The following is a 16,302-nucleotide window of genomic DNA, read 5'->3' as shown; positions in this document are numbered from 1 at the left end:
TCTTATACATGGGGGCATGTTATGCACAGAAAAATAAGGTGAATACTCACAGGTTAAAAATTCATTTGTCTATAAACTCATGCAAAATGTGGGCAGATGGAATTTACAATTCATTCCATGAAAACATTTTTCAGGCGAAGAAAGTAGAGCAAGCTTCAAGGTGCCCAGAATCTTTTGCAATTAGACGACACAAAAAGATTGTTTGAAAAAACAGGGGGTTCAGCAACCTTCTCCTGTACTTGTTGCCTTTCTACTTTTCCTTTCTTTGTACATATTTATCAAGCAACCTAGAAGATCATGGAAATGAATGCACTAACCAACCTTTGATTTGCAGTGGAGGAAGGAGTAAAAGGCACTTCTTCCAAATCAGAGTCCTCATCTTCAATTACCTAGAAGAGAAAGACAAAGAACAATAGTATCTAATGGTAATTCTAACACAGATAAAAAACTGAACGACTTGGGACCAGCCTACCTATGAGATCGCCTTACGCCTCATGTGCTCACTCAACCGCTTCACTCAGAGTAATCGGCGCTACCAGAAATGCCACATAATACCTGTTCCGCATTTGTAAGCACCGACGCATTTAGTGTGGCAGCACCTGCCCTTTGGAATTCCCTGCACATTAAGATCAAGCAGGGACCTTCACTGTACTCTTTTTCAGCACCTGCTAAAAACATTCTTGTTCGGACAAGCTTATAAAGTTTTGGTAATTTTAATCAGTATTGTATGTTTTAAACTATGGTTGCGATTTATTATTTCATCAGTTTTATTATCTTTTTGCATACCATTTTAAGGGTGTATGTTTTTTACAGAGTATAAATTTTATGAAATAAACAAACACAAGCTTACAGGTAAGAGTCTCTCTCCTTTTTCTAGACAAAATATCAAGTAAAATCCACTTAATCGTTTATTTTGCATTTTGAGCTGCTTTTTAGTGGAAAGGAGGTGTGTGTGTATTTTAAATGCATGCAAGCAAGAATACATATATGCAAAGAAGCTGCTAACAGGCAAAAGGAAATCTTCTGCTTTAATATCCATGAAATAACTACTCACCTCTGAATAACTCTTGGCTGGCATATTCCGGGCAGGTTGCTGTCTTGATGACTTAAAAGCTAGAATAAATTATAAGTGAGAAGTTTCGCTGTAGGGTGTTAAAAATTAATCAAAGGAGCTTAGTGGAAATTTGTAGCATCACAACAAAAAAATCATACGGAGTGGTTTTTAAGTACACAAAATGCAACAAAAAACATGCAAGCTTTGAAAACACACTTACTGCAAGTAACATGAATTATTGACGGTTATTCCCATCATTATTATTTTCTCCATCAATTTATTAATTGCCTTCCAAACAACTGCCTCAAGGGAATTTATAATTAAAAACGGTGAAAAACACCAAAACAAGTTACTTGTGAATTAACTTAGTAAGAATGAGACATGCTACTGGTATGAGTAAGTTTAAAAAAACCTGAACAACTGCTCTATCCCCTTGTGCCAAGAGGAAAACAGAATACAGAATGCTAGTATTCAACCTTGAGAAGATATAAAAAGCAGTGGGTTATTCCCTTCTCTTGCTAGAAAGCAAACCAACATAAAACAAGAGAGTTAAACGTAAAAAAATATATGTGAAAATCACACTGTCTTACAACCCACGATAATTCCATGGGAAGCCTACATTTCACAGGTTAACATTGTGATCACAATGCACAATCCTGTGCAAGGTCAGCTCCCTACAGCGCTCTATTTCCTTAGCTTAGTCATTCACCATTACTACCTGTAGAGTATGAACAACTGGAATTGCTATGAAGGCATATCTAGAAGTAGCTGCTGTGCATCAGATTGCTTTTTACAGAGAAATGGCAAATTAACCCACAAGCAAGCAGGTACGTATATAGGCTGACACATAGTAGCAGCTAGGTATTATCAAACATGCCCATCCTGGACAGAATGCTTCCCTATCATAAAGACAGGTGGTGAAAAAATAAGAAAAGAAAAGAAAAGAAAAGAAAAGAAAAGAAAAGAAAAGAAAAGAAAAGAAAAGAAAAGAAAAGAAAAGAAAAGAAAGATGGTAAGCCTGTCTTTGCTTGCAAGTACAGTGGTATCTCGTGTTACGGACGGGATCTGTTCCGGAGGCCTGTCCATAACATGAAATGCAACTCGAAGCGCTGCGTCTGAGCAGGCACGTGGCGTGATTTGGTCTTCTGCACATGCGCGAAGCGCGATTTAGCGCTTCTGCGCATGCATGAGCAGTGAAATCCCTAAGTAACCCGTTCCGGTACTTCTAGGTTGCCGCGGGACCTAACATGAAAAGACGCAACATGAAGCGGATGCAACACGAGGTATGCCTGTAGTTTCCTTATCTAAAACTACTACACATGCTCAGAAACACTGGGCCCATAACCTGTCAGTGTTTGTAAAAAGCAAAAAAAAGAAGGAAAGGGTTCTGACCTCCCTTTGTCTCCTCAGCCTGGTCCTCGCACCCTTGTCGGCACAAAAGAGTCCACGAGAATATCCTTGCAGAGTTTTATTCTTAAAAGTCTTTGTGCAAAGCACGACTGAATAACTCCACACACCAGCACCAACCAACCCAAACACCAGCCTCAGCACAAACTAACATTTCTCACTTTATATATACAACCTGCTACAGGCCGCTGAGTCATGCTGACCCAGCTTTATTCGCATTAAAGAAACAGCGGTCATTTTAGCCGTGACAGGCAACTTTTACAGGACCTAATAAAATTAGCAGCAACATCAAGAGCACATTCGCCTGCTTATCTTCCAACGTTACATGTACTATCATCTGCCAACAATGCCCTTCAGAGCGGTAACACAACAACCAAGTCAGTCTCTTTACAAAAGATAATAAATGGACGCAGGTCTGATATCAGAGAGAAATGTGCAGAATCCAACTGGAGAACACATCAACTTCTAAGGATACTCAACTGCTAGTGCAAAGGAACTTCAAAAGGAAAACTCCAATGTGAAATTGCTGAATGAAAATATGTCAAAAAGTTCTATCACTTGTGGTCTAATGCGAGATAGTGGGCTTCTATTCCACTATATGTGTTAATTCACTTGGCAATGCCAGGATATTTGAATTCTCATTACCAAGACTGCTTCTGTGACTGGTGACTGTGCTTATTTTACATACATTTAAGTATGTAAGGTGAGGGGAGAGACTCCATCAGGCAAGGCCTCCTTCCACCTGCCTTGCCCCACCCTCCAGTCTCAGCTTCTCATTTTGTATTGTATTATGTTGTGCACTGTGGTTTGCTGTTGTTTTATTGATTGGAGTTTAGAAATTATTCTAACTGTTGAGTGGATTTCTGTTTAATTTTGAAATGCTGATATTTAATACAGTGGTGCCCCGCAAGACGAACGCCTCGCAAGACGAAAAACCCGCTAGACGAAAGGGTTTTCCGTTTTGGAGGCACTTCGCAAAACGAATCCCCCTATGGGGTTGCTTCGCAAGACGAAAAAAATCTTGCATCCCCCTGCGGGGTTTTTTTGCTTTTTTTGCCCTTTTCTTAAGCCGCTAAGCCGCTTATCAGCTGTTCCGCTGATAAGCCGCTTAACAGCTGATCGCTGGAAGCCGCTTGACAGCTGTAGCGCTAATCAGCTAAGCTGTCAATGGGCTTGCTTCGCAAGACGAAAAAACCGCTATACGAAGAGCCTCACGGAACGGATTAATTTCGTCTTGCGAGGCACCACTGTATTATTCTATATTGTTTTAATGAATGTTGAATGTTATTTTATTTGCATATTGTATATTGTATTATGCATATTGTCTTATTTATGTGATGTTAGCCGCTCTGAACCTGGCTTTGACTGGGGAAAGCGGGATACAAATAAATTTTATTTATTTATTTATTTTAACATAATTATTAGAGGCAGTATGCATTTGTATTCAATTTCCAACTACCTGTAACATCGCTGTTACCCTTTTTCCTCCATCCCGTGCCAACTGAGAATAGCATTTCATGCATCTGATTAAGTAGACTCTAATCTACAAAGGTTTATGCCAGAATACATTTGTGAGTCTTTAATGTGCCACAAGACTCGTGCTGCCACAGACTAGGGGAGCAATCCTATGGAAAGATCCATCAGGATGAACAGCTTAGGATACAGTGGATCATCAGCTCAGCTGGTGTTAAGTTCCCAGCGCTAGCTCAGTCGAAGATGCATCAAATAACTTGCTCATTCATCTGAGTTGAGGCTAGTGTCAGTCCCCAAATAGGGGTGTGGCAGGGGCAGAATCAAAAAGGTTGGCAAATTAGGCTGGATCCTAAGCCCATTTGTCTCAGTAACATGGCACAGAACACGATATTAAAGGCCTGTTTTCCATCTGCCAGGCTTAGGTAAAACAACAGCAGCAGTCCTACCGCTGGACCAGATTTGGCTTAAATGGCTTAAATGACATTGGCGAGCTTTATACCACTGGCTTAAAAGACATTGGCGAGCTTTATACCAGCTTCTTGTGCATAAGATTGCTCCCTAAGACAACTAAACCTCTGAAAATGACACATGTACGACACTATGACACATCAAAAACATCAAATGGATTATTTTCTTAAGGTATCATTAAAGAGAGTAATAATTGCAGACATGCATGCCAATATGATATAGGGGTTCACTTGCATTCTGAACGTACCATCCATGATGGACATATTCTTTGTAGGAACGGGTGCAGATTTATATGTTCTGCTGCTAATCATCTGGTCCTGGCCAGTGCCTCCTGCAGTAATAGAAAAGTAAATATTCAGATGTTTACATTTCTCCAATTTTTAACTGAGCCACTACGGTGCAGCAGATAGAGCGATGCAACCCTTTCCTCTGTTTTGCTATGCATGTCTTTTACAACACACCCAGCTCAAAGAATGGTAGCCTGTACCTGAGAAAGGATGCTCTATTTTGGCCTGGAGAAGTAAGAAGAGGGTCTGCATTGCAGTAACTAGAGTAGTGCATGCTCAAGAAAGCATGTGCATGCAAATGTAAGATAGTCTCTGCCATTTCCGTGAATGCATGTGCAGATAGAATTCCTCTAAGGAAAAAGTAGTGGCCAGAGAGAGGTTTCTTGCAATCATAAGAGCCACAAGTGTTTGGTGTTTTGGACATGTGTCTGTATCACCCCAGCATGAAAAGGGTTGACAGAGAAGAGCTAGGGCAGAGAAAATGATCTAAGATGAAAGCTATAAGCAAATGCTTCCTTAAAACTGGAAACTGACCATGAATCACCATTGCAAATCATCATAGAATGGATGTGTGCTTAAGAAATACCTCTAATTCCCTCTTTGATCTGTTTAATCAGACGTTTGGGACTACAATTCCCATCATCCCTGACCACTGGTCCTGTTAGCTAGGGATGGTGGGAATTATAGTCCCAAACATCTGGAGGGCTGGAGTTTGCCTATGCCTGTGTTTAATCATAAGTATCCTCCTCACAGGAGTGCCTGGCGTGCTCTGGTACATAGGGTCACAAAGAGTCGGACACGACGAAACAACTAAACAACAACATCCTCCTCACACAAGGAAAAGATTCCACCAGTCTGGAGGTTAACAGGGCACATGGGTAACATATAGCTCTTTTTTTTCTCCTAGCAAACTGTGCACATTTGCAAACTGAGCTTTATGTATATATGAATATTATGACTATCATCACCATCATAATCCCACAATCTTGGGATTGCAATTCCAAAGGACAATAAGGCTACTGACCTCCTCTTCCTCGTCGAGATGCTCCTCTTGCTGTTACGTTCTGCCCTTTACCGCCTCTTGCCCGACCTCTCCCTCTTCCTCTGCTGGGTGGCAAATCATCATCATCCGAATCATCATTAGCCCTTTGACCAGAGGTAGCCACATCCATGAGGTCATCGTCACTACTGACGGAAGCATGATAAGCTCCCTGAGATCTATGAGCTTTGGCCCTGTTTAAAGCCTGAGAGAAAAGTGTTAACCAATGTTGAAGCATATTAACGGCCTTACTGGAACAAAAATCGAAGTTTCATCTGCTTTCCCCAGGGGGTTGGTTCAGGCATAATACTAAATCAATGCTGAAAAACCTTTTTGAGCCCAAGAACTTTTGAGTGTGCACCATGGACTCCACCCTCTCTGGTATTATTATTATTCATGATACTTTATGATACTGCCACTCTGGGCAGCTTTCAACACAATATTAAAAGACAATAGTCTATTAAATATTAAAAGCTTCCCTTTTTAAAAGGTTCCCTTTTTAAAAAGTTCTTTCTCTCTTGGAAGCAAGGAAGAACAAGTGACCACCACCATCCCACACACAGACACACCTGCCAGGTTCAGAAAAATTAAAACAGATATTCTTGAATTTGCATGGTTTTACACAGGTTCCCATCACCACCATAAAATCTTGAGCTTACATTGGTAGACCACACAGTAAAGAATCACAGATCCATTCCTTGCCTCGATGAAACATTGATTCAAGACATGCTTTTTTACAAAAGATGACAAAAAAAGTCAACAAATCGCTGAACAAATCTGGCGATCTAGGATTTGATGGCAAATTTTAGGCAATCCCTTGTAAAAACTATTAGAACCCATAGACTGTTCCTCTTACGAGCTGTGTTTCGGCATCCAGCAGTGATGGAAAACTCTGGATCTTTGGGTTTGCCAATGTAGACAGATACAATTTGTGATTTGATGGTAGATGAGAGGGGAGAACTCAAAAGTATCTATTTTGCTGGAGCTAACATGTATTAGCAGCTAAGTCGGAGTTTTGTGCTGCACAAGGATGAGCCTAGACTCCCACTGGGGCTCAGCGTTGGTTGAGGAGAAGGAGTCTGGAAGCTTCTGCTTCCAGTTTTAATTAAACACAGCTTGCAACACCATGTGATCAGGGCAAGGTTTGGGGAACATGTTTATTACCAAAGAAATATGAAATGGGGAAAATATTGAAATGAATGTCAACACATTGCCATACACATTTTGGACACAATGGAAGCTACTGCTTGCATACAATGGAAGCTACTGCTAGCTGTCAACGTTTTCCTTTTTTTAAGAGAAATTCCCTTATTCTGAATAGGATTCCTCGCAAGAAAAGGAAAAAGTTGACAGCTATGATTGCCCAAGTCACCTTAGATCCTTTCAATTTTTTCAGCTTAATTACCTCTCGAACTTCCTCGTCCTCCTCCATGGTGTTTTTTCTTCTCGACTCTCTAAAGCGTTGCACCTGTGTTGAAGTGGTAAAAGGTAACTATGTAATTTACACTTTCAGGGTAAAAAAGATAGGCAAAAAAGAGTGGGACTGTCTTCCTCTTTCCATTATTAAAACAACAAATAATGGGGGGGGGGGCATCCTGAGATGCTGATAGGTAGAGCTTGACCTTCATGACTTACATTGGTAAATGCATCCAACAGCTATTAAGTCATTCAGATTAAGGTTGTTGGGTCTGAATCAACTGGAGGGCATCCAGCTCTGTAAAGCCAGTTTATACTATTTTGCTGCCATCTTGTGGCTTAAAATGGCAATGCCACTCAGTCACTTTAATAAGATGTCGCATAAATTAAGGGGCTGGGTTATCTTTTAATACTCCAACCTTCAGAACACGCTAGTAAAAAGGATCGGCTTGTCAGAACGGTGAATTGGGGGTGGGGCGGGGACATTGGACGTTTACAGAAAATAATTGTGAAGTTCCAACACCTTTCTTTCTCCCAAATATTGCTACCCACTGTCATTTCAAGAAAGGTAAGTCCCTCCATACAGGGGCCAGCAAACTTTTTCAGCAGGGGGCTGGTCCACTGTCCCTCAGACCTTGGGGGGGGGCAAACTATATTGGGGGGGGGGGATGAACGAATTCCTGTGCCCCACAAATAACCCAGAGATGCATTTTAAATAAAAGGACACATTCTACTCATGTAAAAACACACTGATTCCTGGACCATCCGCGGGCCGGATTGAGAAGGCGATTGGACCGCATCCAGCCCCCGGGCCTTAGGTTGCCTACCCATGCTCCATACTAACCTCTTCATCAATTTTGGCTTCCTCTGCGTCTGTATGGCGTTCCTTCAGAAACCGCTGCGTCTTCTCTAGCTGGAATTTCACCAGCTCCTCAATCGCATCCTTCTCCTCCTTATCCACAAACTCTTGCACTGCCTCTCCCATGCCTCTCTCAGTCAGGAGGGAAAGCTGCACTTTCTTGAAGAAAGACAAACAAGATACTGCATTGAATACCCCAGATTTATTTAAAACTGGTGTTCTTGGGTGGTGAAACTATGTAACCTGGGGGGGGGGGGGGGCTTAAGATGAGCCGAAATGCAAGTGATTGAAAACTATTGGCTAAAGGCAGGGATGCACAGGGGGAAGTCATTGTGCTCACACAATTATTTAGTTGAACGCCGCCCTAAGCTTTATGGTTCTTGACTACAAAAGCACATAGTGTAATAAATCAGCCTGTGCTGGTTCAGGTGTAGCACAAAACCATGGTTTGTACTATGCAGTCCTCCAGGCTTTTCTATCTTCAGAAAAAGGTTCTCCACCTTTGTATTAAGATTTGCAGAGGCCCTGCTCATTGTTCCAGTCAGTTTGTGGTGTAGCAATGCAGAGCAGGGCCTTCTCCATTGTGGCATGCCATATGCACAACTCCCTCCCCACAGAGGTGCAATTGCTCCTTACTTTGTTTTCAGACCTCAGATTAAAACATACCATATTTTTCCATGGATAAGGAGACCTTTTTTCTGGAATTTTTAAAGTGATAAATTGGGGGTCATCTTATACACAGTTTAATACAGTAAGTAAGTGAGGGCTGGAGCCAGGGGTGAGTCCTCAAAAGACAGCTCAACAGCTCAGCAAACTAAGAAATCTTTAATAAATATATATATATTTTTTAAAACGGCTCAGCAGAAGCTCAATAACTGTTTTTGCAGTGCTTTCTCAGGTCTATTGGAATGATTGCTGCAAGACCTAGACTTGGTTTTGTGGATCATTTACTTATTTTGTGTATTTAAACAGGCATTATTATTGGTCAGTTTGGATGCAATGATGAAAGAGTTTACCCAAACTGGTCTGCAAACCAGCTTCAAATTATGCGATTTTGATCCTGGTTTTGTATCCACTCACAAACCATGGTTTATCAGATGGTATCAATTCACACATCAGAACACATCATGGTTTGCTGTTGTATATGATTCATCTCTTTTTCTTGGGGGCCACAAGCCTCTGTTGGTTTTTTGCTCAAAAAACTTAACACTATTCCTCTTCTAGATTTTTTCCTTCTACACAAAATCTGAAGTCTGAAGACTCTTAGAATCAAGAATCAATAGCTATAAGGCTTTGAGAAACAAAATGCACCTGCCGTTGAATTAGCGTTAAAACCAGAAATTCAACCTGAGATAACAAGAAAAAAACAATACCTCAAATTCTGAATAATAAGTTTACCTTCTCAGCTGTCTGGAAGTATTGTTTAACAAGATCCTCTACCCTCAAAGTTGTTGTCTCTGATGCAGGCTTGTGGACCAGTTTTCCAAAGTTAATCTCATCTTTAAAACAAAGAAAAATGATGCAATTTTTAGCCCATGTAGAGAAATGGTTTGCTACCCCAAATTATCATTACAATAAGGCAAAATGGATATCTGCAGGGTGAAATAATTCAAAAGAACAGTCCGTGTGTGTGTGAATATCTGACCTTAACACAGAACAATTGCTAACCTGTGGTAACTAATATTTTATGATATATATTGGTTTGTTCCCAATGTTTAAATCATACTCAGAGAGGTATTAAACTAACACATCCTGCCAAAAAAGGATTTGTTTATAGAACAATGCTACATTATTGTTGTATAGAAGCATGGCAATGCTTCAAATACATTGTTGCCACACCAAAGTATTTCCATGAATAATGTTGTTTTTCCCCATCAACAATATTTGTTATAATTCTCTGTAGAAGCTACATTATTGTTCATTCTTTTACCATTTTTCTCTTTTTGCTCCCGGTGCCTGAAAAAATGTATGATATCTTTGGGATTAGCTATCCTATCCATGAACTTTTGGCTGAAACGCACAATGTTGAATGGTTCAAAGCCTCCGCTGTAATCTACCTTCAAAAAAGAGAGAAGAAAATAAGCATTAAAGGTATAGGCTCTGCAACCAAACATCTAAAATGATCCACTTTTCATCAGTTTAGTCTAATGCCCTTGCGAATATCTAACTAACCATCCTGGTGTTTACAATACAGCACAACACTCAAGATACCCATCTTTAATAATTCATCTCAACAGCAGGCTTTTACAAGCAAACAGAAATTGTTTCAAACATCAAAAACCACATTTGTTCTCTCTTTTTTAAATAGCTAGATGGCTTTTAAACCCTTTATTATTTCCCACAAGTGCCTCAGTTCCACTGCTTCAAGGAATGCAGACAAGATAGTCACGTACTGCCACTCCACGAAGGGGGAGGGAGGCCCTAAAATGTATGCCGAACAAGAGCACTTTAAAATATGTAATGTGTTTAACAATATGTTTGCTACATTGCTTTTTAATTTTTTTAAAAAACCATATTAGGAGCCCCATCTTACTCGTAATCTTATTAGAGGCTTATCTGGTTGTCTGGGGTTGTCAAGACGGTCTCTTTCTGAATTGTCCAACATGGCTTCAACCTTTAAAAATGGGAAGGAAAAAAACCACATACCTGGCTATTTATTTAATTATTTCCATTTACCAACCATCTAAAAGATCTCAGAGTAGTTTGCATGCAGAATTAAGTGCAAAAAAACACATCAAATTATTCACATAACAGAATACAAAGGCAATATCCTAATAATAATAATATAATATAATATAATATAATATAATATAATATAATATAATATAATATAATATAATATAATAATATAATATTTTTATTATTTTTACCCTGCCCATCTGGCTGAAAGAACTACAAACCAGTATGACATAAATATTTCACACCCCACAACATGCAATCATTCATCCAATCTCACACACCATCCATTTGACAACACTACTACTATTCACAGCCTCAAACATTATGAACCATTCATATTCCACAGTATTACAACCCACATACAAAGTGTCCACATACACAATGAGACAGCACTCCTAATATCCGAAACCATAGTGGACTCGTGCCCCACTCTTATCTTTTCCAGCTCCTACCTTTTCCATGCAGAAAGCTTGTATCGCTTGTGTTACTTTAGGATTGTCAGGATTAAAGATGTCAGGATGGTCAGCAAGAACAATGTCCTCAATGTAGAAAGGCCGTACTGTTTGGAGAGGAATCTTCTGCATATTCATTTTTTTGCCTTTGATGCGCAGCAAGCCAACATGTCTGCAATGCATTGAGTAAAGCCGGGTAAATCGAATGTGGCATATACCCTGAGAATTTATTTCAGCCATGATCAGTGTTAGGCTCACAAAGTTGTCAACATGATGGAAAGCTGTTACTTGTTATAGAAGCCTTAACAGGTGGACAGGGACAAGGTCCATGGCTAGGAGAAGTTCACACTGGGAATAATCAAAATGGATCTGGGTCCTTATACAAATGGGCAGTGAATGGAGATGTGCAAGAATCCCCTTAATGCAGACCATTGCAGCTAAAGATCTGACTTACATTTTTAACAGAAATAACCTGCCATCTGTAATCCCTATCCCATCATGAATCCTATTCTGCCTTCACAGGTTTCTTTCACCAAGACCAGCTAATCTTCCATTTTCCTTGCATTCACTATCAGCATTACAGAATCTGTCCTTCCTCCTCAAGTATCTCAGCAGCTCAGCAAATGGTTTGGGAACTGCACTAGGCAAGCAGTTTTTAGTCTAAAATGTAGTCGGTAAATCTACAATCACAATTCTGTCTTAACAAGGCTACATTACCTAAGCTACAGAAATCTATTTACTTGTATTATCTTCTTTTAAGAAGAGAACAATGGCCGATTCTTGCACTCTGCATCTTGGATGGCACAGACCTCTTTCCTTCTCTCTCTCTCTCTCTCTCTCTCTCTCTCTCTCTCTCTTTTTTAATTATTATTTGGTTCTCAGGCTAGTGCATGAGCTCCTCGAGGTCTGTCTTCCGTCAGAAGGTAGGAAGTTGAATGGGGACTTGAGCCAAAGGCAGGCCAATCACCTCCAGAAGTTATACCAGAGACTGCCTCTTAGCCCTAGAGAACAGGGCCTCCTCCGATAATAACTGGCCCTCCATCTTTCCTCCATTTGCTTGAGGAAAGAAGTGCCAGATTCTCCCACCTTGCATGGCAAAAATTTCCTGTGCAGTTCTCCACCGTCTCTGGGTGAATTGCTCCATAGCCATTTGGATTAAGGGCTGCTGGTGCCCGTGAGGCTATTCTGCTACTAAGATTCTGAATGTGTTTGCTTGTTTGTTTGTTTCAAAGGAGCATAGCAAAGAAATCAGTTATGGTTCAATTTTCTAATTTACAAGATCACTATTAGGGGAGGGTCCACAAATAAATAATAATAATAATAATAATAATAATAATAATAATAATAATAATAATAATAATAATATACCCCACCCTCCCTGGCCAGGACTGGAGCAATGCAGAGCCTGTTCTTCTTAGCCCAGCCCTCTCTATCTGCCACTTTATGTCAGTCCAGTTCCACCCCTGGAAAAAGAGCAGGGGACACAGACAAGAGGCTCAGTGCCTTCTCCCTTCTTGTAGACATTTCAGCTGAATGGTATGTGGCATGCTTGTACCAAGAACAGAAAGTACTACGGGGGAGTCAGCAGCCAAAAGTAAAGTCAGGTCCTGGACCCTTTGGTAAATCACTGAAATTGTAGGAAGGGAGGCACAAGACAGTCCTTGTACTGTGACAACAGGAATTGCCATCTGTCACAGTGAGAGTGCCCTGAAGTCTTCTCTAGAACAGCCTTTTCGAAGCTGAGCAGATTATGGAACACAGGTGGAGCAAGCAGCTAAAACTAAGGGGCAGGGCTTAAGGGATGGGGAGATCTTCTAATTCCTCACGAGTTTCCCCTTAATACCAGGAATAGAAATTAGAGTTCCCTGCTTTCACCTTATAAACAAGCCAAAAGGGTGAGAGCAAGCAAAGAATATCATATTTTTCCTTGTATAAGACTAGGTTTTTTTTTCTTTTTAAAAATGTCAAAAATTAGGGGGTGTCTTATACATGGATCGTGCAGAGGTTGGACTGGTGATTGGTTGTTGCCGCAAAAAAAGGGGTGTCTTATACATGGCGGCATCTTATAGACGGAAAAATATGGTAATTTGCAATATCTCATTTAGTAAACCAGACAAAATAATAAATAAAACCTAAGTACATACTTTTTGGCAGCTTCTCCTGGTGACAAAGATGTAACCACTGAACTTCCTGGCTGAGACACATAGAAAAGTTGTCGTTCATTTCGGGCAGGAGCTATTTTACATTCATGCTCATGACCCCAAATTACGAGATCAATAAAATCATCTAGAAACTGTTCCGGAATATAATTTGTGGCACCATGTTTGCTCCTGTACAAAAGGAAACATACAAACATAATTGCATAACTGAGGAGGTGGTTTTACACTGATATTAAACTAAAATATTCCAGTTAAAGTAAGTGTTTATAAAATATTTAATTCCACTTTAACAACTGCAAAAACATGTGTACCAGGTACAATTTTCAAAAGGTAAGGAAAGGCAAATTAAATTAAAGCTGTAGGACAGACAGAAGTTCAGGTTGCAGACAGATCAACAACGGTCAAAGGTAAGAGGCCATTATAAGGGTAGCACTGAAGCACAGAAAAATAGCCCAGCAACTCCTTCCACCTGCAAGCTGCTTTGTTGACTCAGAGAGTAGGACACTTGGGTCCTATTGCTAAGTCCCCAGATCAAGTCCCCCATAGCCTTATGCAATCCTACCACCACTGAACCTCGTTTTCTGCATAATCAAATGTGACCCATCCACACCAAGGAGCCAGAATGAAAACCAAAATTTATCCATTGTTATTTATAAACACAGGTAACAGAAAAGGTTACTCACTTGACAAGAGCAAGCCGTCATTCAAATGAGCACTTTGGATCCCACATAAACAAAAGTTGTTTATTTTTCAAATTGCTAAGAGCAACTGTTCCTTACCCTAAGGATTACAGTACTTTAGACCTTCCCTATTAAAGAGTTAAAACCTGTTGCCTAAGGTTATTATTTATGTCCCTCCAAAAGCAGAAAAGTACTCTATATTCACATCAGCTGTGCAGAGCTGGTATCGTAGTCCACCATCTTTTTTCTGTCATCAAAGAACAAGCAAAATGACAACTTTAAAGCAAGGCTGAGCAGAGTGGAGGGGGGAGAGAAAGGTACAAATTTCATCATCATCATTTGTACCTCACCCATGTGACTGGGTTGTCCCAGCCCCTCTTGGCCAACAGAATATACAAAAACACAACATCAGTACCTGTTCTGGTGAATTACAAACAGATTAAACCAACTATCTTCATCTTCCTTTGGTCTCAGCATAGTTACTTGCTTGTTCACAAACATTCTGTGAAGCCTCTCATCTGGAATAGATCCTGGAACGGACATAATAATTACCTTGTAGTGAGTTGTTTGTGATGAAATACTGTGAAAATGACATACTGTACTGCAGTAAAAACTTCCTTTATTGGCAAGAGGTTGGACTAAATGATCCTTGCCAGCCCAATGGTTTGTATTAAAGTTGCCAATGTTTAGAAAAGGTCTAAAACTGCCTTGCAATTGGCCACTTACATATTCACTTTCAGCAAGTAGCATGTCCTGGGTCAGCAGCCAAGAGGCATCCGACACTTTCCTACACAGTCATCACTGCCCTCCCAAGCTGCTGCACTGAGTTCCCTGTCCAAAAATGACACTGAGCAGAATTACCGAGGCTGCACTCAGGACAAAGTAAAGGCTGGTAGCCCCCAGACCAGTGCTGTGTGTCCTAATCAAAGAAACACAGTAAGGAGCTATGGCAGGGGTCAGCAAACTTTTTCAGCAGGGGGCCGGTCCACTGTCCCTCAGACCTTGTGGGGGGCCGGACTATACTTTGGGGGGAAAAGTGAACGAATTCCCCACAAATAACCCAGAGATGCATTTTAAATAAAAGGACACACTCTACTCATGTAAAAAACACCAGGCAGGCCCCACAAATAACCCAGAGATGCATTTTATATAAAAGGACACATTCTACTCATGTAAAAACACGCTAATTCCCGGTCCGTCTGCGGGCCAGATTCAGAAGGCAATTGGGCCAGATCCGGCCCCCGGGCCTTAGTTTGCCTACCCATGAGCTATGGCATCCAGTGAAGGAGGGAGCCCTGAATATTTAAAACCTGATTCCATCCCCCCGCAGAACAGTTTCTAAAAGAAATACAAGTGCTGGATGGAAGCAAAGCAGGGAAAACATGCTAACGATAAATTGGCAGGCCAAAGCACAGCAGCAGAGAAATATGGGGAAAATAGGTTCCGTAACCATGTGCTCATGAGTTTATTGTTCTGTTTTGGGGAAGCGCTGTAGCTCAGAAGTGAGGCATCTGTTTTGCACACAGAAGGTCCCTGGTTCGAGAGAATCCCATCTGAATTCTTGGACAGCTGCTGCCAGTCAATGTAGACAATACTGCTCTAGATGGAATGGTAATTCTTCACAGAACTCTAGCCCAATGGTTGCCATCAATTTGATCTGAACTGATTTTATAATGAATTGATTTTAGAATGCTGTATTATTTTACTGTTGTTAGCTGCTCTGAGCCCGGCTTCGGCTGGGGAGGGCGGGATATAAACAAAATAATAATTTATTATTATTATTATTATCATCATCATCATCATCTCAGTATAAGCCAGCTTGCTATATTCCTACACGGTGCTATCTATCAGCTCAGGCCAAGTTGCCTTACATCTGCAATCTACATGAACTTCCTTTTACAGTGGTACCTCGTTTTTCAAACACAATCCATTCCAGAAGACCGTTCGAGTTCTGAAACTTTCGGAAACCAAAACCTCAAGAGGCAACAGCTAGGCATCAGGATCTTGCACTCAGCGGAAGCTGCACGGCATGTTCAACTTCCGAGGCGTGTTCAAAAACCGAAGTATTTAATTCCGGGTTTACGGTGTTCTAAAACCGAAATGTTTGTTAATGGAGACGTTCGAAAACCAAGGTACCACTGTATTTGTTTAGTAAAATTTAAATACATCACTTGATTTTTTAAAAAACAGCAGGTGTTTGACTGACTTCCACATAGTCATATTGGCAATGGCACTCAGGTTTCTGTAGAAAAGTAGGAGAATGAAAGAAATAGGAAAATGTGGTCAAGGAGACAGCAAGCAGGCCAGCACTAATGAACCAGGAAGACAG

General features: G+C 40.6%; 1 protein-coding gene across 5 annotated transcripts in view; it reads right to left on the bottom strand.

Moving 5' to 3' along the window:
• Nucleotides 1–16,302, bottom strand: part of MRE11 (MRE11 homolog, double strand break repair nuclease) — a 28,045-nt gene that overhangs the window by 4,760 nt on the left and 6,983 nt on the right. For all 5 annotated transcript variants that reach the window (XM_081909795.1, XM_081909797.1, XM_081909798.1 and 2 more), the window contains 12 exons: nucleotides 14,389–14,503; nucleotides 13,279–13,464; nucleotides 11,135–11,306; nucleotides 10,537–10,617; nucleotides 9,934–10,060; nucleotides 9,402–9,502; nucleotides 7,989–8,162; nucleotides 7,134–7,196; nucleotides 5,714–5,933; nucleotides 4,650–4,733; nucleotides 1,055–1,113; nucleotides 322–389 (listed from right to left, as the gene is read on the bottom strand). In XM_081909795.1, the coding sequence (XP_081765921.1) occupies nucleotides 322–389; nucleotides 1,055–1,113; nucleotides 4,650–4,733; nucleotides 5,714–5,933; nucleotides 7,134–7,196; nucleotides 7,989–8,162; nucleotides 9,402–9,502; nucleotides 9,934–10,060; nucleotides 10,537–10,617; nucleotides 11,135–11,306; nucleotides 13,279–13,464; nucleotides 14,389–14,503 (1,450 nt within the window). The remainder of the gene's footprint in view (nucleotides 1–321; nucleotides 390–1,054; nucleotides 1,114–4,649; nucleotides 4,734–5,713; nucleotides 5,934–7,133; nucleotides 7,197–7,988; nucleotides 8,163–9,401; nucleotides 9,503–9,933; nucleotides 10,061–10,536; nucleotides 10,618–11,134; nucleotides 11,307–13,278; nucleotides 13,465–14,388; nucleotides 14,504–16,302) is intronic.

Source organism: Podarcis melisellensis (genome assembly GCF_964234715.1).
Source record: "Podarcis melisellensis genome assembly, chromosome: 4".
Classification (NCBI taxonomy): domain Eukaryota; kingdom Metazoa; phylum Chordata; class Lepidosauria; order Squamata; family Lacertidae; genus Podarcis; species Podarcis melisellensis.
The sequence above is the reverse complement of the archived record's forward strand: the minus strand, read 5'-3'. Positions and strand labels throughout refer to the sequence as shown.